Consider the following 25782-nt stretch of genomic DNA (forward strand, 5'->3'; position numbering starts at 1 on the left):
TCACTTACTGGTTGTATATATAGCAGCTCATTTATTGCAGTTTGCTGTTGACCAATGTTGTAAAATCCTAAATGCAGTTCTTTAAAGATAATTGTAATATACTTTTCTGTAGCAACATACGCAAACTATTTTCATTCTATAGTCTATTTATTCCAGTAGTTTGGTATGTCCTAAATGCATCCTACTCAGCAACAGCTGCTATTCAAGAAGACACAGTCTCATGCTGCATCTACTTGCCCTGTGTAATGGCCCAGATAGCAGAGGGCATCACAAACAGCACTGGGTACCCACCTCAGGAAACATCCAACCTCACAAATCCCTGGAAGCAAAGCAAGGGCCATAGGACTGCATTCATACACCCAAACTGGAGAGTAAAGAGCCTAATTTTAAAAGAGCTTAATGCTACTTTATCCTTCCCAGCTGCAGTGTTGCTGACTATGGAAGTTACTACCTAGTTGTCCATGAAGTACATGGTATCAGCTTCTGTATGACACTGCTGCCAGGAGTCAGTTGGGCTACTCCCTTCTAACTCATTTCAAAAATGTTATATTGTTAAACTAACCGAGTGAAAAGGGTTAAGAAAGGGTGACCTCAGCACCTGAGGCTGGAGACACGAAGGGCCAATTGCTCTCAGCTGGGGAATAGTAATGAGGACTGCATGGAGACAGAGCCATTAACATATAATGATCACACCTGTAAGATGGGCTGCAGCAACCAAGTCCACAGGCTTCCCCCTCTGTGAACCTTGCCCAGCTCTTCCTCACATGTAATGGAAGTTGCTGCTGCTTTGTATAAGAAAGCAACTTAGGTAGTGAAATACAGACCCTTACAATTAACTTCCAAAAAAAGTTGGACAAAAAGTTCCTTGCCCTCGCAAGAATAGCAAACTCCATGTTCCAGTGGATGCTTTTACTCAGTTACTTGGTAGCTTTAGATATTTATGTGTATTGAACAAGACAACAGAATAAACATCAACAGGAGGAGAAAAAAAAAAGGTTAAATCATTCTAATTTCTCAATCTACATCTTGTAATTAGGTTTAATGTAAGATTTGCTAATTGAAACCTGTTTACCTATGAGTTCCTTTCAATGCTTTGAGAAATTGGCACTACTCCACGTTAGGCCTTCCTGAGACAGTATGCAGGTCAAGAACATCAGGAATCAGTTTTAATGATTTATATTTTTTTTAATTCACAATTATTAATAATAATAGGGTTTTGCTGTAAGAAGTTCTACTTTCAAACATAGACATATAAAATACATGGTTTATATATGAGGATCCTGGATTTACTAAATGCTATCTTCTAGATTTGTTGATACACTTACAAATTGCGCTTGGAAGTTTTGGAAGTTACAGAGTAACAAAACATTATTAATACCTTTACCACAACATCTTCCAGCTGTTGGAAGCAATGACTGAAATATATTTCACTTGCGTGTCCTCTAATTAATATATTTTGGTTGCTTTGTGATTTTTATTACACTAAATGGCTTGTGGCCATCTTCTACTTGAGAAAAAAGGTAGCACTTCCAGAGTTTGCCCTCCATTAACAACCAGGATATACCAGGAGAAGTAAAAAATATTTAAGCCACAGAGTTGGCTCAGAAACTGCAGATAAAGTTCAGGGAGTAGAGGAAAAAAAAAACAAACAGCTCTCTTGCTGTTTCAGGAAGTATTTGATACCTTCCAGAGATGCAGAAAAGTTGCTCATATTCTGCATTCTACCTTCCTCTGTGCTTTCCAGTGACCACTTGTCACAGCCCAGTTCCACCTCATCTCATGCTGTAAAGCCCCCTGTGTATAAGAATTCATTACTGCAGTGTAGGTGAGACCACAGACCCCCAAGAACTGCAGAGAACCCACGTCTGTGCTAGTGGGATGCTCACCTCTCTCCACACCAAGTATAAAGCACAAGCCTCCCCTGCAGTGCACATGCCAGCACAGTTGCACATTATTAATGCACCCCGAACTGAGAACTAGCTTCTTGCAAAAACCAAACCAAATCGACAAAACCAAAAACCAACAAAAACCCAACTCCCCTTCACCACCCCCAAAAAATATTTTAAAAAACCCAAACAATAAGAACAAAAAAGCAGGGGTGCCAGCAGCTGCTACACCTCCAGCAGCAGCCCCCTGCTCTCCTGCTCTGGTCCCACCAGTCCCCTGCGTTGACCAAGTAATACAAAGACCCTCCTGAAGGGTTTGTAGGAACTAAATGGAGAAATAAATTAAAAAATGACCTGGCAAAAAGCTCTCTGGGCCAACATGTAGTCCATTCCAGCTAGGCTCCAGACTGAACTGGTGCAACTTGCTATCTGTAAGGCTAATCAAAACAGCTGCTGACAATTGCTCTTTATTGGATGGAGAACTATCACCTAGCAGCAGCTTCAGGTGTTAGCAGCTCTATTGCAGCAGTAAATACAGCTGGAAATCATAGCATGCTAATTAACTTTTTTGTCTGTTTTTTGTTTCTCTCCATCAGGATTTTTTTCCTGCTCTCTGTTTGAGGTGTGGTTAGAAAACATTACATGTTCCTGAAAAAGTCTGTAATACCCTTTTTTAAATCCAAACAGAAACATAAAAATGTTTAACTGAAGTTTATTCAATTAATTTTAGTTCTCAATTTGTAAAGATTTTACTATTCATGCAAAGGAAGATGAGAATTAAGATGGAATGTGCTGACATTGTGTACTTTTACAGCCTCTTTAATACAGAAGTAATTTTAAAAATAATAGGCTTAAAATACTAAAAAACCCAAAACTAATAGTTTTGCTAAATTACCTTTTTATTACATGGTTTCAATTAGCATTCCCTCATCCTCTCACTCAACATGCAGATTGTTCTCCCTTTTCTCTGAAGGAAATTATGAGATGACAGAAGTACAGAAGATACCCAACCAAATGTTGGAACCTCAATTGAAAACACAAGTACACAGCATTCCCAGGATGATTTGTTGCTGTAGATTCTACAAAAGTTAACAGTTCTTAAAGATGTATATATCTTACAAAGCATGTTTCTCGCATCTGGTAATGGAGATTATTCTACTAAACTCATCAGTTATTACATTTAATATGCATTATGCTAAAAAATACAATCAATAAAATGCTTTCAACCTGAATGTGGTTTTTCATTTCTTTGAAGTCATTAGAAAGCTGCTGTGGTTTTAGTTAAGGTATCATTCCGTAGCATGAGGAAAAGGTTACACTACAGGTGCAGAGAAGATTTAATCCACATGTTGCAAGGTTACATATGGATATAAACAATGCATTAATCCTCAGTTCCCTTCAGTTTGTGTCTCATGGGTCAGGAAAAAAATGGCCTAATTCTGAGATTGTATAGTTCCCTGTATTGTCAACACCTTTTAGTTCATCTGCAGAAGGCTTTGTGAGACAGACTCTAACTGATTATCATTTCATCATCATCTATAATACTAAAGATCACAAAGTAGGCTGAGAGAAAGAAAAGAGGTCACTCCTGCAGACACTACAGATGAGCACAGTACCACAAAAACCACCCAGCCTTGTCTGTACTGCTGTACCAGGCATGTGCAGACCAACCACAACCAGACTTCAGGCAGGCAAGCTCAAGAGTTCAAATATGCAGACAAACAGTCCCACCAAGACAAGACTCAAACCCTGCTCAAGAGTGCTGTAAATACCTGAAATAAAATTTCAAGATATTCTAATGCAACCAAATTTACTATGTGTTTGGGTACAGAAAATATTATTTCTCTTCACAGACCTAATGAGCATAGCTTTTCATGCTCCATGTTCTGTAGTCACAGAAGTTTGCATCTGGACATTCCAAATGTGTTCTCAGTACGGGTTTTTTAATAATTCTCCTCTTAAGGCACACATATTTTATCATAATAAAATCAGCCCTATTTACAAAAAGATTATAAGCACACTGATATGTAAAACTAGAGAGCTTAAGAATTCCACATAAAATTCTGTTTGTCACTTCCTGTTCTCTCTTAAACAGAAGAAGACAGTTATGCTCAGGAGTGCTCAGAAAAAGCTAGTCTGTGACCACAGCATATGCAAAACTGGGAGCTCTTTCCCACAAACAACTTCCTAAGGGACTCAATCCATGTAACTATTAGGCATTTGTTTTGTTGTGATTTTTAAGAAGAAAGGGCAGCCTAATTAGAGCAAATACATAAAAGCTTTTCTTTGGAGAATTTCCTGTTTCTCTACCAACAATATGCATCATTTATACTGTCTTCATATCATATACTCTATGATGACAATCCTTAAAAGGGATATTTGTCAAAAATAAAGCTGCCAGGCTACAGTAGAGCTGTGTTAAGATTAGCTCTCTACTTTTTATCAGATTCATCGACCTGAATCTGCTTGACAGACATATTATGGGACAGAAGTTAAGAACATAAGCAGGTCCTATCACGTTGTCCATCTAGAATACAAATCCAAAGGTGTTAGATGAAAGAGACTTGTTTTACTTCTTCTTTAAGGAATAGCATAGAATAGAAATCTATTGAGATGTTTATGGAAATCTACAGAGCTCCATTGGATATTATGCTATTTATGCATTTACAAACATACTAATCAATGTATATCTTCCTATTAAGTGAGACAGCAATTTTATGGTTGTGATTCTTATGTCCAAAAGCAGCAAATTTTAGACAGCTGTATGAAACCACAGGTAAACACAGTTTAGAATCAAAGCAAATACAATCATTCATTCACACAAGATATAAATAATAGTAAACACCTTGGATTTGAAGAGTCTTGAGCTTTGCAAACTTTATCTGGATTTCATCAGGGAAAAAGAAAGTTCTTAAATCTGGAAAAAAAGAACACTATTAAAAGCACATATATGCTACTAAAACTGAATTTCATCCTTTAACAATGCAAACTTTTATTTATTGCTAAGTTGAGAAAAAAGTGACCACAAGCAATGTAAATATATTTTAAAAGGTTAATAAGCAACAAAGGTTCAAATGTTTTTCAGCACCTTCATCCATGCAAGTCTATGAAGTACTGTGTGTGCATAACGTGGCCTCCATGTGCGTGCAACTGTGACTGGTGAAGTTTCAAGTGCAGGAACGTTCTGCACAGAAGGGTCTGTTCTCCATGAAGAGAGGGTGAAGGTGTGGTGCCACACGACTGCCCACCCCCTGCCACCACAGCTGGGGATCAGGGTAACTAAGACAGACTCCCTGTGACAGGTAATCATAACGTGGGGCCACTATGCCACAAACGTAGCTCAGTACTAGCCCTGTTGTGTCTGAGTCAGGTATGCTGTAAAATTTCAATGATGCCTTTAAATTCTAATGGTTTCAAGCTGCTGTAAACTTCTGCAGCAATCAAAAATAATCTGTCATGGGACTAAGGGGTATGAACATCATGTCATAGCCACTCTGCTGTTAGATTTATTGGAGGGTAAAGCATGTCATTTATGCATCAACTCACAGGAGAAAAAAGCAATCCCTATGAAGTTAATCTAATAATAGACTGGAAAGCAATGATTACTGTTTCATGTGCAGTAGCTATTTGTAGCAGTGGTTGGCCTAATTCAGCAGGCCTTTCCTGTCAGAGCTCTGGGATTAGCAAGTGTTTAGATGAAAATCTATCGGGAGCCATCAAGAAATAGTTTAATGAGGAACAAAAGTCTTCATTGTTACATTGAATATTTGCTGAAACTTCTACCTTGGCACCACTACATTTTTAAAAAGTTTACTGGAAGTGACACCCCAAATAGGATACAAATGTTGAGGGACTGTAACTTTCATTAATCTATGACAGTTCTCTACAATTTCACCATAAAAATCTGCTCTCACTATTCTTATGCAGGCAGAATGCCCTGAAATGTAGTGCAAGATTTTTTAAAGACATGACTAATAATGAGGGCCTCACTGTACTATGCACATTTTCCATGAACTGAGTATTTCATATCTATCGACTAATCAATCTCTGCATTCCCCACGTGGATCCAACTGCTGGCATCATTTTAGAGGAGTGGATGCAAGCAAACAGACATCTGATATTCAGAATCCCAACACACAGCGAAGTGCCACAACCAGGACTGGGCATCAGAAGATCCTGAGTTAGTCTCCTGATCATTCTCATGCCAGGAGCCACACACCTCCCTCTAGGAGGTGTCTTAGAACAATTTATACAAAAAAGTATCTCAAATCCCTTAATTAGGTTCAAGTTGTAATGTTAAATAACCCTGGGGAAGAGGTTGCCTTTCATCTTCCTTCATTCATTAAGAAAAATTAAAACTAACCCAGGGAAGATAATTTCAATTCCCTTTTGCTTATAGATATTGCTCACCACAGATCAGAATGAATGTCTCAAATTGAGAAAACAAGGCATTCCCATCAAAAGGAAAAGTCAGAAGTCGATCTGATTAGGACGTACATTACATAGCTAATTCTGTCCAGTGAAATTCTCAGCAAAAAAAGAGTAAGAAATATAGACAATAAGACTCCAGTGTAGCTTCATGTGAATGTCAGACACACAGGGGAACATTTACTCATACCACAAGTTCACATTTTCAAAGGCATGCAGTCATTTTCACACCCTCTACCAGCAAATTACCTCCTTCAGAGAGTCGTCAGCAGAACTCTCCTTTTCCTGCCAAAGTTGCCTTGAGTCCCTGAATTCCCCGTAATACCAATAATGCTGCAAAATGTTATGTCTTTAAGAACTGTTCTCAGCTAGTCTCTTTAACTGCAAAAAGTAATCCAGAATTCATGATTTTTCCAAGCAAGAGAGGAAGTAAAAGTATGACTACAATTATTAACACTACAAATCCAGTTTTACTAAGACTTAAATTTATGCAGGGGAATGTGACCTAGGTGCTGGAGCAAAAACCAGTGAGGATTAGAAGATCTCATGCCTCTTCTTGTAACTGTGCAGAAAGAAGCAAACGCAGGCTGCTTATAATAGTAAATACTGACATCCTTAGAAGTCTGGACTGACAATATCAGTATCAACCTGCTGTCTCTTACCTATTTATCTCATGAATCTTCAGAGTCACAGTTAAACCAAGATTAACCAAGACTGCATACATCTTCCACTTCAGAAAGTGTTCCATTTTTAATTTGTGATTTAACATAAAAACTAAGAATTTAAATCTATTTTACTTCCATTTCCTGTTGAAGGAATCTTGCTACAAAAGCACAGGTCAAATCTTAAAAACATGCAAATGAATTTGATAACTGATTTTTAGACATAACTTTTTATAAAATAATAAATTAAACAACTACATTAATTGAAAAAACAATATATTAAAACATTAAATTCATGGCTAAGACAATTCACTGTTTCTTGAGCACATTTTAAGAGATGTTTATAAACCCCTGGCTGATGTTTTTGAAAAATCACTTCACCATGATATTTAACTGCCTTTCCAATTGCAATTGAATGGCATCCCACAGAATCCATTGCAGAATTTCCATTTGTTACTTTACAGGAGATGTATGAAAACAATTTGATGACGTGGAAGGTGCAAGAATTAGAGTTCTATTACTGACTCTCAGCTAGCAAAAATACAAGTGCAACACGCGAGTGACAACAACAGATGTTACAGTTCACCCATTCTTTTAAAGACCAATATCATCTTCTTGAGCCGGGAAGCATGAAAAAATATAGAATTAGCTCACTACCAAGACTAGCCAGGTTCCCAATTAACAATGTGGCTGATCATCTGAGCTTTTAAAAAAATGCTGGTAGAACACCCTAAAACTAAGCAATATTTTACTATCTATTAAACTATTGAGATCTCATTGGGTTTTTTTACTGGGTAGAGGTCCTAGAGAGATGTTATAAAACCATACACTTGGACCACTGCTGCTCCATAGATCAGAATCTGAAAACCAGAAAAATACCTCATGAATTATAAGAGGCAAAAAAAGAACAAAAAGTAGCCACAGAGATCAGAGGCTATCCTTTGATTGTACCACGTCTTCTGTAACAACACAAACTATTCCCATCTCTGTCTACTCACAAGCCAAAACCACTCCCCACCTAGCCCTGAGATAGCAAGGTTTGTTGCTGTCAGTGCAGAACTTTGTCCAGGGAACAAATTCCAGTACAGGATGGGGAGGGCCAAAGGTGACTGGCCAGGGGTGACTTCCCAGAGCCAGGGCATGACACACAACCAGGTGTAGCGGCAGGAGGAGACGCACAGGCAGAGTCCTGGGGTTTCTGTCAGGATCAGCAAAGAACCCCGACCAGGCTGCGACCCAGCCACTCTAACACCCTCCTTCTATTTAGGGTCAAACATGAGGCCAGCCTAACTTGCTGCCTGTGCACTATTCATCAAACTCCAGATCCTGATCCCTGGCAGCCATCCTTTGGATCCTGAAAGGTTTGTTGAACTTTCAGGGATAAGATTTATCTTTCTCATCCAAAGCTTTCCTAATCCTCCTCTTTTTGCAGGTGGCACAGGCACTACAGGCATGAGCACAGGAAACCTACCACAAACGATCCTATGATTTATTGCTTCTGATTTCTATCTCTTTTGTATCACTCCTTCTCTTTATTGCCTGGAAATAAACACTAACTTGAAAGGAAAAGAAAAATGGTCACAGACCAGTTTCTAGGATGGCTCTGCTTTTCAAATCAGAAGCACTTTGCAGAGGATTTTGGTGTGGGCCATGATACTGAAATGGCTCAGCTAATTGAGGGCAACCTCAAGGTCAACACAAATTGTAGTGTAGACATAAAAGTCAAGGGCAAAAAAATAAAGAGGAAAGGCAGAGTAATATGATGCAATGAAAAATGGAGATGAAGAGACACACATCAGAAAAGGAAGGACATGGCCACTGCAATGGGCAAAAAGCCTATTATCAGGATATTTTCCTATGCACAACCTACAGTGAAAACTTGCCAGGAACTTCAAGGAACACAAACTCTCAACAGCATTAGGGCTCATGCTTAGCAGATACACACGACTGAAGAACTACTATGAAGAAACATTATCTGTAACAAAAAATGTTAATGAAGCAGTTCCAAAACAGGAAGGCATAAACAATTCATGCTACATTTCCTTGATATTTAATAGGCTTAAAAAAGAGATTCTTGTGACAAGTTTTTAGCAATCTAATCCAGCTGCAAACACAAAATAGCCTTCTAAGCCTTATGCAGACTAATTTAATACATTTCAGGGGAAAAAAAATGAGATCAATATATCCATATGTCATATAAGACTACACAGAAAAATTTTGTATTGGGAAATACCAAAGCCACTATCTAAATGGCAAAGCCCTCCCAATTGCCATTGAAAGATGGCATGGCTTTCTGGGTCACTTCAATTTGAATAATAGGGTGTTCTTAGCCCAAATAACCTATTGACTTTCATATATAACAACATAGAGACACTCTTTCAAGTGCCTCCTAGATTTAGCAGCTGTTGTTCTAACATTGTCAGCAATGCATCCATCTTAATCACAGTATGATCCTTTCAACTTTTCTTTCTGAGGCTCTGCTTACTTCCTTCCACTCTTCAAGTCCCCTGTCTGCTCAAAGCACTGTGTGAGTATGAGTTAAAGAATATATCTGGTTTCTCCTCAATCATGCCTTTTTTTTTTAGCACATGATAAAAATATAACTACATATTTCTGTACTTATGCATATAGGAAGCCTGTATTTAGGTGCCTATGGGAGGTGCCTTCTGGCTACTTTTGTTTTTCTATTCTGATTCACTCAGCTGTAGCAACTCCCCTTGCTACAACTGTAACGACCCTTGCACACAACCACAGACATTTTACTTTTTATTCTCATTATACTTTTTGCTTTTTCTTTGCTTGAAATAAAAAGACTCCATATGTTTTGCTGCTCTTCCATTGCAAAATGTTGATGCTGTGTGCCAGAGGGCACAGTCAAATGTGGGTTTGCCATTTGTACAGAATTACACACCCAATTACTGCCTAGTGTCTATCACCTGTATGAGTGCTCTAAGTAGATCTCAGCTTTGTTTCTGCCAGAATTTAAGGCAATATTTTAATGCTGAAAACAATATTCAATGTTTTCCATGGGAATATTTGCTCCATCAAACACTTTCAAATTAACTGCTACTTAACGGGCTACAATTCATTGCAGATATGTTTCTAGTTCTTAAAAACGTTGACGCATCTGAATTTTATCTACTTTTAAATGAAAGCTCAACCATGTGTACTTTTAGTTAGTTTTAATTCGTATTCAAACTATTCTCCTCATTCAAGTCCTCATCTAAAAAGCTGCACTATTACTTTAACTCTATACGTCAGATGGAGCTGGAAGTGCCTTAGGAGAGCAGTCCTCATATTCCACCACTAAAGCATGAGAAGGCTGCACATCTGAAACAGCTTTACTACACTGGGTAATTCACATTCACTAAGTGGATTAGCTGAAATAAGCATAATAAATGAAAGAGAATAAAATAAAAAACAATTTCACACTAAGTGAAAGCTTGACTTATAGGAAGTGGCAGGTCTGATGGCCCAAGGCATAGAATTAGTTTTGCCACTCGATAATTTGACTGATTCACTCGAGTGGCCAGAAGAGGACATTTTCTGCCTGATTTCAGTGTAATCAAGTCACCTGCTCTGTGACTCCCAGGGCCAAGTCAACTGCACTCTGCTGCACCCCGCCTGCGTGCCAGGAGCAGCAAGAACAGTGTTTTCTGCATGTATGTGCAGAACTGCTCAGCTGTTAATGACAGCAAGATACAGCTACAGCTGTACAGTGCTGTGTTCTCCTTTGAAACCCTAGATGCAATATGAAAATAACCTATTCCATTAACTCCTTTATCTACATGAAGTGTAGGGCTACTGGTGGGATGTTCCCTCAGTTCTGTTACATACACCAGCAAAGAGCTTATGCATTACTTTCACTTAGACAAAAGAGATACAGGGAGAAGAAGTAATTTTGAGAGATTGGAAATATAAATTACATTTTCAGTCTTGATTAGAAATGACTGTGCAATTCTTTATAAACCATTACAGCAAGATTTTGTGTAACATTCATGTAACACACTTTAAATATTTTTTTCCTCCTCGTATATACATTATAGAAAAAGACTTGTCATATACATAACAGATTTGGGAATGCATATGAACAACTTGGGTGACACAGTGTCAGTCCTATTCCTGCTTTGCTGAGCTGGGCTCAGATTGATAAATACAATATATATGCTCATCTTTAAGCATATAGCCAGTTTCACTGATTATTTGCAGCTAATCTTTCAAAACAGTGATTGCAAACCATATGTTGGTAGAAGAGAGTTTTGTATTACTTTTGAAAAGAATATTTTCTTCCCTTTATGCAAGTATTAGATTGAGACTGCCCCAGTCAGGAGAGAAAATACACTTGGAGATATCATTATTATTAAAGCACATCCAATCAATATGCAAATGTGAAAAGCAGTAATTAACCATTTCCTTTTTTTGCAATTGTGCAATGGTAAAAACAAAGACACAATGTGTATCAAAATGATTTAACATTTTATAACCAATTTTCTACTTGACATATGTTACTGCATGATTCATCCACATTTTTCAGAATCAAAGTCCATGATCTGGCAAACTAAATCTGTTAATAAAATGAAAAGGTGACCTTGCTTAATTTAATAAGTCTGTGTAGAAATACCCTTTCAACATGTTAAAGAATTACAAAAAGGTTATCATAGCTCACTTTCATGGGAGAGTACCTTTTCCAGCTCATTTCTCAGACTTTTACTGTAATTCATTAGATTACATAAAAACAATGTAGATCATTATATTTTAATAAAGGCTTTCCTTCCCTAATAAAATGTCTGTCATTTACATTCAAGCATGTATTACATAAAGCGCTTCTCTTTCCAAAGTTAAGCTTTTCAAATTCAAGTCACAGAAGGCTGGTACCTCTTGGAATTATTTTTTCTTTATAAAAGACTTTCAGGGTGAATTCAGTTTCTAGACTGAATCCTCCAGAACTCTGGTCCTACATTTATCTTTAAAACAGGTACCAACACAGTAGCAGGAATGCCAGTTACTATCAGCATGCATCTCTGCAAAAAAGGTCCCTCTTTTCAGCAAAAGGATGGTGTACAGTATTACACTCGTTAAGTCAGCTTGTTTTTCTTCACACCAATTAATGTTGACTGTGATAAAATGGTTTAGACAATAGAAATACATTTCCAGTGAATTCTTAATACGGTCCCAGTCACTTAATGAGAACGATCAGACAATGAAATCTATTTTAGTTATGCTAGCTTCAAAATAAAAATGCGGGCCTCTTCAAAATGCTCAATAAGAGATGTTTCCTTTTCATCATGAATCCTAATTTGTTGCCAGCACTTGCCATCATGTTTTATTACTTGGGAAGGGCTGAAAGAAGAGCACATTCTTCTTGCGCAGGAGGAACCATCAACTGCAGCCACTGTGCTTTCTGCACAGCAAAGGTCTGCTCCTTGGGAGATCTGCTACACAGGCAGCTTCTCCAGGAAGGACAGTGAGACAGTCTTCATTGCTAAACTTGCTTCTCTCCATTTTGTGCACACACATAAAGACACACCAAAATTCTCTCCCAGAGGGACCAGGGCAGTTTTTCACTACTTCACAGACAGACCCAAACTGTCCCCTCCTGATCACACACGGTGTTCTTTGCCTAGCTTGAACATATCTGCCCTCTTGCTTCCAGCAAGCTCTGCCTTCTGCAAGACCAATGCCAAGGCTAATCCAGAAATCTGTTATCACTGTGTCCACTTCAGGAGAAATAATTCCAGAAGGGAGAACAAGAAGTGGTGTTTTGGAAATCATCATCCTCAGACAAGCAGGATTTTAATCTATAACCTTGGATTTCAAGTGAAAGCCACTCTCATCACTCTGAGCTGCTCAATGTGGCCAAAACAGAACAAACGACCATTATCTTTCGGGTGACTTTACACTCAGCACCATTATTTTAATTTCATTAAATTTTTCAACTTTTCAAAAATCATGTTGCTTCTTTCCATAAACCCTAGTCAGTAGAAGATGAAGACCAGTAGGACAATCAAAAGGGAGTACTGGTGTGACACAGGTGCTTACTGAATTCACAGTTTTGCAAAATAATTCTTACAGAGAGTGGTCTCCAAAACACCACACTAAGTAGCAAAACACTTATGTTTAAGCAAACAAGCAATCCAATCCAAACCCATGGGATTGTTTGCCTAATCTTAAAAACATAGTGAAGTATCTCACTCGTTTAGGACTCCGTAAGTCTGTACAGCAAGAACCAAAGCACAACAGCTGTTAAATTACATTAAAGGTACTTAATACCTGACCAGAACTATAACTGTGGAAATACTTGGATTTAGGTACAGTAAATGTTTACTTCTTAATCCAACGAGATTCTTTCACTGTTTTGTTTTTTAATTCTTTGCAGCAGTCTTTTTATAACCAGATTTTTTCCAAAATACAGTCTTACAAAGCTTTCCTTTAGGAAGGCACACTACTGAAATCTAATATAGATCTGAATGCTGCATTTTAAGTTAATATTAATGTAAATGTAGTAGATTTTAGCATTGCAAATAGATGAGGGATCAACATTCTTCTGCGACCAGAGATGTAGGACTGTATCTTTTTGAACAGTTAGTTACCTCTCAAAGTCACAGGAATAAAGATTTAAGTGTGTCCAGATATCTTAACAGATCTTCTGAAATACTGCTGGACAAATCTAAAACAGTGTAGGAGTATCACTGAGGATCTGTGCTCCCCATCTCTAATGTTGTATCACATAATCCAATTTTTATTTTTAGTATAAAATATGCTTCTTTTAAAAAGGAGAATCATTAATAAGGCCTTATGTCACCCTAGGTAACTGTCCACAATCTGAAGGGTTCTCACCCTGCAGTGCATTTGATGAGCCTTTTAACCAGCTCAATCAATAAGTCATTCTCCATTAGCATGAATGTAAAAATTATTCAAACAATATCACCTCCATGAATCCAAAAAAACAGCTTCCTATATTAAAATGCAAGACTGTACAACCCACAGTCAGTTTGGGATTCCTACACAAACACCCTTAAGGCATTTAAAGACTCTTGCTGGGATACTGTTTAAAGGTACAGAGCGGACAACATTTCAGACTGTAACTATTTTCTTAACTTAATCATGTTATTGTAAAGGAAAATAAAACCTAACAAAAACTATTCAATCACAATAGTTACTGCCAAAACAGTCCTCCATCAAACAGTAGGTGCTGAAGTTGAGTCCTTCATACCACCTATTCTTGACTTTAAGACATTTTTAGTGATGACTTAAGAGCTGAGTGTCATCATGATTGTTATAAACCTCAACACCATCAGACATGAGGCTAACAGAAAACGTGGTAGTAGAGAATGTCACAGATCATAAAAAAAGACAGATTAAAACTTACTGATTTTGCTAACTCTTGTGATACCGTGGTCAAGTTTTTCAAACGGTTCCTTTCCATCTGCAAACCAAGACAAATTCAGCACAGACCTGCACTGAGTGTCAAGACAATACAGCCTTAATTCTCTCAGTCCGAACACTTTGGCTGAACTCTGTCATCTCAAAAGATGTGGGAACTCAAAAGATCAAACTTCACAAAAAAATCTGTGCAAATGCTTAATAATGAAAGTATATTATCAGGTTTCACACTTCTCAGAAAATAATTAGTAGCTGAGGATATGTATACGTTGAATTTACAACAAGATTAACCATTCAATAATTCTCAACAGCTTTAACTATTCATTTGTCAAAAATGCCATGTCCCATCCAGATAAAGCAGACACTAAAAATGGATCCCTAAAGAAAGTCAGTATTAAAACAGAAAAGGCATGAGAGGAACCAGGTGACTCACAGTCACCAAGTAGAGTTTTTAGATTATCAGAATTCTACTGAATGGCTACATTTTAAAGAGTAATGATATGATCCTGCACTCTTCATTCACTCAAATTCCTGCTCCTTTCAGCAGAGAAATTTGCTGGCATGAGATGGGATGGTACTCAATCATGCAGCATACATGGTCTTTAATTTTAAAATCCAGTTAAATAGACTTTCTAACATCATTTTTTTATCTAAGAACATTTCATGATATCATAAAAAAGTGAGCATGTAACTTATTTGTCAGGTTTCCTGTGTAGTGGATAACTTTCCTATGTTATTCACACGAGCTTTCATTTCCCAAAGCTATATGCATTCATTATGACAGTAAAAATGAAGAGTTGCTAAAGAGATGTATGCATTTTTATTATTGTTTGAAAAAAAAAAAAATCTTTCTGCTGTCCTTTGAGCTTCTGAGTGTGTGATTTGTATAAAATATTTCTCATTTTGGGGACACACCAGATGGAGTGCAGGGCACTGTGGGATATGCCATTTATCACAATGACAGTGCGTAGGTAGCACGGATCCTCTCACCACAGGGGGAAGCTAGAGCTGCAAATGTGAAGCAGCATTAAAAGCCTGACGAGTGGAGTTTGGCAACACTTATACTACTCATTAACTTAATCATATTAATTTATTAGCCATATATATCAAAGTAATTCACTACTGAATTGTCACCAAGAACAATTTATAAACTGTTAACGTTCCCCATAGGCAGAGGAGAGTTGTGGCATCCTTAATCAGTATGTTTGCCTTTGAATAAAAACAATAATTTCTACCAAGCCAGGTAATGCCAACAATGACAAAGTCATGCATATGTTTCTCATTAATAATGGAACTTTCAAATGACATCTGTGATAACAGAAGAAAAAAGGATAATCATAAACAGTGAAATGAGCCACAGAAATAGGATGTAAACATACAAAAACGTTCAGTGTGCTGAGAAAGGAGAAGGTTCCCTTAACACTACAATTGTCTGCTCCCTGATCTCAGAGGCTCCAGGACTCCTGCCAGCAGCTGCCAGCCACAGCAGCCCTACATCAAACACCCCAAGACGTGAAATCAGTCAATAGATGTTCTGTAAAGTGACCCTAGTGAATGCTTACTCGTCAAATAACAGCTCTTTCTTGGAAGCAGGCTTCAACAATAGAGAGGCCAAGCCCCAGAGCCTGGTTTTGGCAATCCCAGTCCGAGCCAATGCCACACGTGGAGCAGACCCGCTGCCTCCAGCCTCGCTGCAGCCATCCATAAGGGAATGTCCTTGCTGCTCCCAAGGCTCTGCTCTTCTGACCCAAAGCACATTTCACAGTTCCTCAGCCAGGAGAGACTGGTGGGCACTGGAGCAGCACCAGTCTCAGCTGGAAATGAGGAGACAATGCATGTGGTGGATGGCAGAAAGGAGTTCGCAGAGGCAGCTCTGCTCATCAGCGGGGCAGTGCTGGCTGCCCCCATGCCCACCCTGATCAACAGTACCAAAGACCCTGACAGCCTCTACTCTCATTCAAATCAAAGTGCCTAAAGACTGCAGCAAATACTGGTTTAACCTCTCTTTTCTGAAGAAAGATTCAGTGGTTGCTGATATCACTGCTGATTTGAAATAACACAGTTACCATGCCATACTCCTGTGAGCTACTCTATTTATTTGAGTCCCATAGTTACGTGTCTTGGAATATCTATTAAAATATTAATTCCACTAAAATATTAATTCCATTAAACTACTCAGATCACAACAGTTTAACTATTAATAAGACAAAACTACACTGAAAACGTATTTGTACAAACCGGTCAATATTTTAATTATTACATTCTTATAAAATCTAGACAAACAGCTAATGAGGCAGCGTCTATTTTAACAGTTTAATCACTTCAAAGGAGGTGAAACTAACCTGGTGGATCATGAAAACAGCAATTTATCCTACCATTTGGAAATACAGGTCGTTTGCTTCTGTCACCTGGGCAGACCAGTGTAAGAAAACAGACGAGACCTGATAATTGATGCTGGCAGCAGGTTTAATCAGGAGGGCAGGGAGGGCCTCAGACATCCCATCCACTTGCAGCAGCACCAGACACAGCTTCTGCACATAGTACATCCCAACAAGTTTTCCCTGGTAGGGAAGCAACCAGCTGGGGGTGAACCACTGTCTAACCTTTGAAATTCAGAATTCTCCCACCTTCCATGCAGCAAAGGCCACTGACATCAAGTATCCATCTGAAAATGCCTCCTTTTCCTTTTCCAACACACAACTGCCCATCAGCCAGGCTTACTTCTATCTCCTATCATGGGCACTCAGCAGCCCTCAGCCCTAAATCCTCACTGCAATCTCTCCACTCACCTGCACTGCACATAACCTGCCAGTGTGCCCTCGATCAGGCCTCCAAGGCTGCCCACAGCTCCGGAGAGCACACCTCAGAAATATAAAATGGCAACAGCACCATTTTAAATAGGCTTATGTCCATCTTTCTAGCACCCGGCCTCACCAAGCCTTCCATCACCCCATCACCTTCAGCTGCAGGACTCCTAGAACATGTGCAGCCAGGGAAATGCTCATCCCACCACTTGGAAAAAAACCCAACACCCTGCCCCAGAACACAGGTTTGTGCCCTGCACCACAAAGGTCAGTGGCAGGATGATTTTCCTTATAAGCCACCTCCTCCAGTACCTTTAAAACAAGCTGGAGTGGTCCAGCAGAAGATTTTATTGAAATAATAGTAGTTATTCTACAAATTGAATAGAGAACAACTGCAATGAAGACTTCCTGTAGTGGTTTGCTAACCTTTTTTGGGGATGACCTGAATAAAAGATAGGAGGTCTGATGCTGGCAGGGATAACTATGAAAAGATCCAACTACTCTTTCAGCTTCATTTCATATCAACAGTTTTCTGAACTCCTGGCTTAAATCATACAATGGATTTCAGCTCCTCTCCACGCCACAAACTACTGCTTCAGATCCTAAAACTTCCTTGAAAATCTATTCCATAAACAAGACCCAGCTGTCTTGTTAAGATACACTGATGACAAAGATTTGTACATTAATAGGAGATAACACCTTTTTTTGTTAATGTCACTTCATCACACTACATTGTTTAAATAACTGAGCCTTTGATGACCATCCTTCTGTGACACACAGGATTTTTCCTTTGCCCTCACAGCAGGCAAGGGCACCATGCCGACTTCCACATTTCCTACATGAATACAAGATGAAAAATGCTTTCAACAAAGTTAAGGTAAAATGGACAGTACTTAAATCTCAGCTTCTGAAGGATGCAGTCTGGGCACGGTGACTGGGCTGTTTACACAAGCCCTTCCCAGTCGCACGCATCCCTGACACACCACCTCATCCTTCTCAATCACAGCAGTTTTAACCACCCTGTTGCTCTACTCTCATAACTCAGATCTTCCCACTCTTCAAGGGTGGAAGGTATACACAAATATTTTAAAAGGTCAAGGCTTCACTTACAGCTCCTTCACAAATTACTTATGCAGAAGAGTAGTTCTAGTCCACTTTGCCAAGACATAAAAAGACCCACACTCCACACTGGGAAAAGCAGTATGCCTAATTTAACTACCTGTTTATTATGTGAAAATGACCATGTAAACCAAGCTGACACAAACCAAATGGGTGACGAAAATAACAGCACGTTTCAAGGAGTGGAAACACAGATGGCTCTCTCAAGTCTGCAGGAAGTTACTAATCATCACTCTGTAATACCCTCTACAGACAGATCTGGAAGCTCTGCAGGCAGAAGAGCCACTTCTTGAGAGCTATCCACCTATCCATCTAACCACCAGCAAGCCTGGATGCAAAGTCCTTCACTTTAACTTGACAGAAGGCTAAAGAGGAGGTAAAACCAAAAAACTCAATGGATGGATGAATCATGCTGCATTTGCTGATGTGGAGTCTGTTACTAAAATGAGCTTATCTGGAGCAGAGAACAAGTCAGATGCTAAGTCAGACACATTAGAAAATGAGGTAGTCACATGGGAAGAGTGTGATTTTGGTGGGTTTTTTAGGACAATGTAAGATTAACGTAACTGCCAGCATACCTGTGCTGTAGTTAGAATGGGCAAAATCAGACACAGGGATTATCAAGGACTGGACAGGAAGACATCCAAAAGAAATGCTGCAGTTACAGCAAGCAGGTAACCAAAGAAGTCATCAAGATGTATAGAGTTGTTTTTGCCTCCATATCAGCACCCACCCTACTAGAAGGGATAGATCCAGCCCTACCATGCTGCAAACTCTTCTCAGTCTCTGCCCCAGCTCTGGTCTTTCTCCTCTCCCACAGCCACTTGGATCTCCTTGTGGGAACAGAGAGCACTCCAAGCACAGAGCCTTCACCAAGCCGTCAGGTCACTGAGTAGGGACTCAGGGGGAGGCAACAGATTCAATTTCACATATAAATTCTGTCGGCCAAAACTGCCCGAACCAGAGCAAATTACATTCAAGTGAAATAATAAATGACCAAATTAAAACTTAAGACAGTAGACAACAAGTTAATCTTCTTGCAACTTTTACTCCAGTCTCTTATCCATCACTTGGAATTCTGGAAGAAATCTTCTAATGTGTGAGAAGTTACAAAAAGTGTTTTGTTCTTAGTTCAGCCTAACGGAAATAATTCAATTGCCAAAGTGCTGAAGACAACAAAAGTATAACAGTGATTAAGTGTAAATAGGTACAAATAGGGCTAACTGAAGCTTCATACCCTGGGTGCTGCATCAAGTTTACAACAGCTCAAATCCTCAGTAATTTTACAAGAGGCTCTTCTGGCACCTTCCCTTACTCAGCAATTCACTCAAATTTTACACTGTTCTTTCTTTATGAAGAAGATAAAAAAACCTCAGAAACTTAGTGAGCTCTGATGCCTGACTGACAGGACAACAGAAGCTGTCAGTGTGGAGCTGCCCTGCAACAGGCTGGTGGCAGGGCTGCTTCATTTGCAGGGACCCATCTCCTCCAGGGTCCTCAACGATGCTGCAATGCTTTGGAAATGGGCACTATCTCCTGCCTACCAGCTGCTCCCAAAACTCCCTTTCAGCTACTTGAGGCACACTGCCTGTGCAACTGGGGCTTGGTCATACAGAGGTTTTCAGAGGCAGCTCCCAGGGTCAGAAAGGTGGCCACCCTGGTCCTCAGCTGAAAGACAGCCCCCCAGGGCACATCTCATTCTAACCTCTGCCTGTTAAATGAAGCAGGATGTATCCCACATCACTCCAGACTACAAACAACTGACATCAGTCTTGAAATTCAACTTCAGAAGTTTTCACTCAAACTCTTTGATACTCAAAATATCTGAGAGACACAGAACGTGTCCTTGTTTTACCACAGTTTTACTGTGCATACTCAGCACACCACATTCTAAGAGACATACCAGTTTAAAGCAATATGGTAGTCTGCAAAATTTGATGTCCTGTTTGCAAACACAAGGTAGAAAAGTAATATGGAATATTCTGGATTTCTGACACAATGCTATCAATGCAAGGTGGCTCTTGTGCTTTCCTGTCTATTGGAAATAACATAAACAACACTAAATCCATGAAATTCCTGAAGCTGAGAACACAACAGAGCTATCAAAAAACCTCTCATTTATATATCGCTCGTAAGAGTGAAAATACAGTTTTTGATCCAGGCCACAGACACAAAGAGTACCTGAAGTTGCACTGGCTCAACTGTGGTGCCTGACTCTAGCAGAATGCTTTATGCTTTAGTAACTGCTTCAGTTAAGGTTGCTGTGGCTAATGTTTAAAAGTCTCCATTGGCACTTCCACAGTGATAAAGGCGGTTGGTTCACTGTGAAGTGCTTGTTTCACTTGGAGTTGTAGGAAAAATTTCCGATCTCAACTTTGTTCCTTCTGTGAACACTGAGACTTGCTGAGGCACCCAGCTGCAGTCCAGTAGGTTCCACAAGATCAAGACTGAAGTCACTATACTCCTAACAATCCTTTTTGTTGTTGTTGTTGTGATTTTTTGTTTGTTTGTTTGTTGGGGGTTTTTGTTTGTTTTGTTTCATTCTGGTTTTCCTGTAAGATGTTCTATGACTTTATATTCTGCTAAACACTTCACTAGGTCTGTTATTATGGAGAGACATTATATTTAGATTGCACTTTGACAGTAATCCTAAAACTGCTAAGCCTGTTGAATATTTAAACAATTACTTTTATGAATACAGTCTGTTAATATAGATTTGTTACCAAAATAATCTTAACTTTAGCACACAGCAATTAATAAAAAATTAAAACACTCATCAGGATAGCACAAGATTTAATTCAAACTCTATTAATAAATTAATGAAGTGAAATAAAATACTATGCATTAAATTATGTTTTGGGCTTGTTTATAATTTCACATATTTTCATGCTATTTTTTTCATATTATGAAACTGAATGCAGATTATTGAAGTACAATCCACTGTGGCAATGTGGACTTATCTGCTTTTCAAGTGTTTCTTCTGTAATTCCTACAAGCATTTCTCTATCTCCCCAGCATCCATTAATGACGTTACAATACAAAACGCATCAGCCACGCTGCTCATATCCCAAAAGAACTAAAATCCACATCCATTTGAAAGGAAGAAATGCAAGCTACAGGGCTCTCCAAGACAATAGTTCATTTTCTCAGGTTTTTTTCTTTTACTAAAATAACACATTTAATGGAATTTCCTGTAAGGAAATTACAATTAATAAAGTACCAAATTGCAAATCCATTAAATTTCAGTCACTGCAACAACAAAACAGAGTTTTCATGAACACTCAAAAAATCCAATAATGTAACCTCTGTTAAAGCCTGGAAAAGCCCTGAAGGACAAGGCAGTTAGATCAATATTAGTTTATTTTAACTGCTGTGCAGTATGAAGAGATGAAGCTGATCATCTGATGGATTTTATTACCTGTCGGAGAGATAAGTCCTGGTGATAAGAGGCCTGGGACTCCGTGGGGCAGGAGACGCGCATTTTCTTGTATCGCAACTCCTAGTGAACGCTTGGGGGGTCTTCCTGGTCGGGAGCTGAGGAAATAAGAGGATACATGAAAATGTATTTTCTTTTTGAAATATTTGCTTACTGCACATGGCGTGGATTTGTATAAAATATATTGACCATCAATGATACAAAAATTAATAGATAGTAAATTTGTGCCTTGAAAAAAAGAAAAATAAATTTATAAATATGAAAGAATTGTAGAAGTTTCAAATGAATTAACAATACACTGCTGAACACCACCTATAGTTAACACAATCAGGATCTCAGACTCACAGGAATTACTAGAAAACTATTTTTTTTTTTTAATCTGCACCACAAGACCAGAAATAGAGCAATCCATATTCCTAGTCCTACTGTACCACCACTTCGTTAATTAATATATTTTTCTTAATACTACTGCCTGTAAAATGGAGCTCAAGAAATACCCACGCATGTGTAATTCATGTGTAGGCCTTGAAAACACAACTAGATGCATTGCCCAGCTCATAAGCCATGGTTTGCAGGGGCTGTGGAAGAGCAATGCAATGCCCATAGGGACACCAGAGCTGTTCAGACTTTATGGGCTCAGCCCCTGTGCTGGATGAACACAGCCACAGCTGCCACTACTATCCTGCTCAGCGCTGACTAACCAGGCAGCTTCCACACCTACCTCCACTATCCATCCAGCAGCCAAGCTTTTTCATTTTCCAGAGCTCCCATAACCTTTCAGGTAGCTACTGGAGGCGTCATAACAGTAACTGCTCCCAAGTCTGTCACACAGCTGCACCACAGAAAACTAGAACTTGTGCTGCCTAAAGATGAGATGTTGAAACCCGGAACGCAACACAGTCTTAAACCTCGCCTTCTGAATTATGGCACCTGCTGATGAAGATGATGCAGTAACTAAACACCAAGCTTTCCCAAAAATGACCACTTATCTTTCCTGAATGACTGGTGGTTTTGATTACAGATTGGTTAAACCAGAAATGTTAGCCCAACCTGTCAGAAATCTCACCCTCCTTTGATCAGCCTATGAATTACAATTGTAATTTTTAATCAAAAATGTTACTGGTCTGGTTACAAACCTCTTACATTTAACTATTGTTTTCAACTACCCCATTTATCCCCTACATCAGTGTGCATGCATGAAATTATCCTACACAGCTGCCATCATAATAGAGAGATCTACAGACCAAAACCAAACACTTCAATCAACTCTTCCCCAAACCAGCCAATAAAAATGCAACCTCCTCCTGTTTGGAAAAGTACTGCTGCGTCTCTTTGGTCCAAACAAGTTTTGTTATGTTGAATAACAGAGCTTTTGACAAAATGCAGTGAAACACGGTATAAAATAACTAAGCTGCAACAATGAATGAGGTTTGAATAGAAAGCATTTCAAAATGACTTTTAGTTCACAAAGAAATCTAAGTTAACTTCACTCTATCAACTTGCAGTGGCAAAGCCCTCCATCATTGTAAGACAAACTCTGCGTTTCAATGAAGACAACTTCCAGCAACACTACACAGAGGTACCATTCACCTGCTCATTTTTCACAGTGTGCTAGTGTTATTTTGTTTTACTGTACATCAAAGTAGCACCAAATCTTTTTTTCTTTAATATTTTATCCTTATAAAAATATTCCTTCTCTTTTGAGCTCCAGTTTGTCCATTTTGTATTTCATTTTATTCAGTATTTTTTCCATTTTTCTTTTTCATGCTTTAAGTTGTTTATCATGCCATGGTGGCTCTGCAGTAAAGCCTACTACAAGAGCCCAGACACTTGAGGCTGTAATAAAGTAAACCTAAAATAAGAATACTTGATTTTCACAGGAAGGCAGACATACACATGCATTCTCCATTAAAATCACCTGCTGAAATCATCCACTGCACAAGAATACTATCTAACCCATAGTATTATGCTGGTACGTGTGGTTTGAAACAAAAAAGAATTGTTCCTCTTTTGATTCACAGAAGTCCGTGCTTACACACATGTGGTTAGTTGGAACCATCTCCAAAAACACCCCACAAAATACAGCTAAAATTAGCAGGTTTCTCCAGCAGGACAGCTCACTCAACAAAACTACAAAACTTTTATCTTTTCAAGCTCAAATGCTAACAAGTATTTTACTCAGAACTCTATATGTTGATAGTAATTTAAGAACAAAATGAAAAATTAAACAGTTTTAAAAGATTCTATGAAGGGACATTTTATTTATTATTTGGGTTTCCAGAGGGAGAGAAGGAAGACAATGGACTCTCATTCCTGGTTATGCGGGTTTTTTTAGAGTTTATTTCAATTACTCTGTTGACTCTACGTATACAACTCATAACCCACAGGTTTACTAGATCAGATCTTCAAGTATTTCCCAAAGCATACTACAAACAGAAGTGAAACTCTCCAGTCTGTGGATAGGTACTGACAGAAAGCCCAGGATTAAATTAAAAAAAAGTTTTAGGAGGTACTGAAAGGTAAGTTCACTCCAGAATCTCCTCAGCTCTCTTCCAAAGTCCAGCTGCCTGCATTTACATCCTGCATACTTACACCAGTAAGGCAAACATCAAGTTCAACCGTCCACCCTACGACCTCCAACCACAAAAGCATCTTATGGTTGTTAGTAGGGTCTACATAAATGAAACAAAATCATTAGCAGATTCAAAGTTTAAATGCGATTTACTTATGTTGTGAATATACTGTTTTCTGTCATCTTATGAAGTCTAGAATTTCAACAAAGTTCACATTTACTATTGAAAACATATCTAACCATCACAATTCAGAGAAAACTATTAATACATGCCTGGAACAGAAATCATAAGGCAACTGGAATTAGCACTCTGGGAGAGTAAGACGTAATTACTGATTGTGTAAGTATTAACTTATAAATAATAACCTTATTTAATATTAATTTATTTGGTCACCATGCTCTTTTATTGCATTTTCTTCTTCACCTTTTCCTTCATCTCATTTCAGAAAGCTATAGAGTCAAGTGTATAAAACTCTTTTCCTGATTGGTAACAAAAAAGAAAACCAGCAATGATCAGCTTTAAACAATTTTAAATGTGTGTCTTTGAGAGTCTACAATTTCTACATAAATTTTATATTTCCCAAGAACAACTCATTGTGAATGGAAAATTAAGAAATACTAAATTAGACATTACTTCAGTTATAAACTGCTAGTTTATACATATGTAAGTATATACTTGACTGAAACAGAAGTGTAATACTATTTCTCATTAATAAATTTACCAATCTTTATCTTTTTACTAAATAAGCTGGCTAACTCAAAATCTATACTTAGTAACATTATATCAGTATTTCTCAAAAACAAAAACAAAAAGCCCTTGGGTCGTCAATAACTTGAAAGTTAAGATGACTGGAAGTTTTAGGTTTTCACCTGTGTTTACACTATGGTTGTACAGTCATTTTTATCATCCTCTCCACCCACCCCTGCAAAATGCTGAAAGAGAAAAATGCACTCATCTGAATGTTGTTCATTTTTGTATTTTGTTTGGAACTAAATTTGTCAGAGACTAAATTATGTTTTAAACAGTATATTTGACAGTTAAAATTTATAGAGTCAAATGCTGAGAAGTCATTCATTATGTCTGTTTTCCCTTTATTTTCCACTCCTGCTGAGAGCTAATTTTATTGTTATTTTTCCTCTAAAAGTTTTATATACCCCCTAGACACCGCAAGGATTTTTAATTTGAATCAAAACACAGAATAAGGCTATTTTTGTGATTTATTTAAAACTACCCATCAGCTCCATCTTTTATAACTTTATTTTACACTCACTATAGACAACTATATTTCATAAAATCCACAAATTCATCAACACTTTGTAAAATGTAATTAATCAGTGGAAACATACAGCACCTCACTGTTGATGTACGATGGCACTTTACTTTTGTGCTTTTAAATATAGGAGATTTACTAGAATCAAAAGTGAATTTGCATATTAATCAAGACAAATAAACATGTGGTGATTTAACTAGGAAACTGCTATTTGGATGACA

At 38.3% G+C, this 25782-nt stretch overlaps 1 protein-coding gene across 4 annotated transcripts in view; it reads right to left on the bottom strand.

Annotated features, from left to right (window-relative positions):
- Positions 1-25782, bottom strand: part of DACH2 (dachshund family transcription factor 2) — a 284957-nt gene that overhangs the window by 117862 nt on the left and 141313 nt on the right. For 3 of the 4 annotated variants that reach the window (XM_051630493.1, XM_051630491.1, XM_051630490.1), the window contains exons 2-3: positions 21701-21816; positions 4732-4803 (exon numbers count right to left, since the gene is read on the bottom strand). In XM_051630493.1, the coding sequence (XP_051486453.1) occupies positions 4732-4803; positions 21701-21816 (188 nt within the window). The remainder of the gene's footprint in view (positions 1-4731; positions 4804-21700; positions 21817-25782) is intronic. The other variant, XM_051630492.1, reaches the window with a different exon arrangement.

This window comes from Apus apus, chromosome 12 (genome assembly GCF_020740795.1).
Source record: "Apus apus isolate bApuApu2 chromosome 12, bApuApu2.pri.cur, whole genome shotgun sequence".
Taxonomy (NCBI): domain Eukaryota; kingdom Metazoa; phylum Chordata; class Aves; order Apodiformes; family Apodidae; genus Apus; species Apus apus.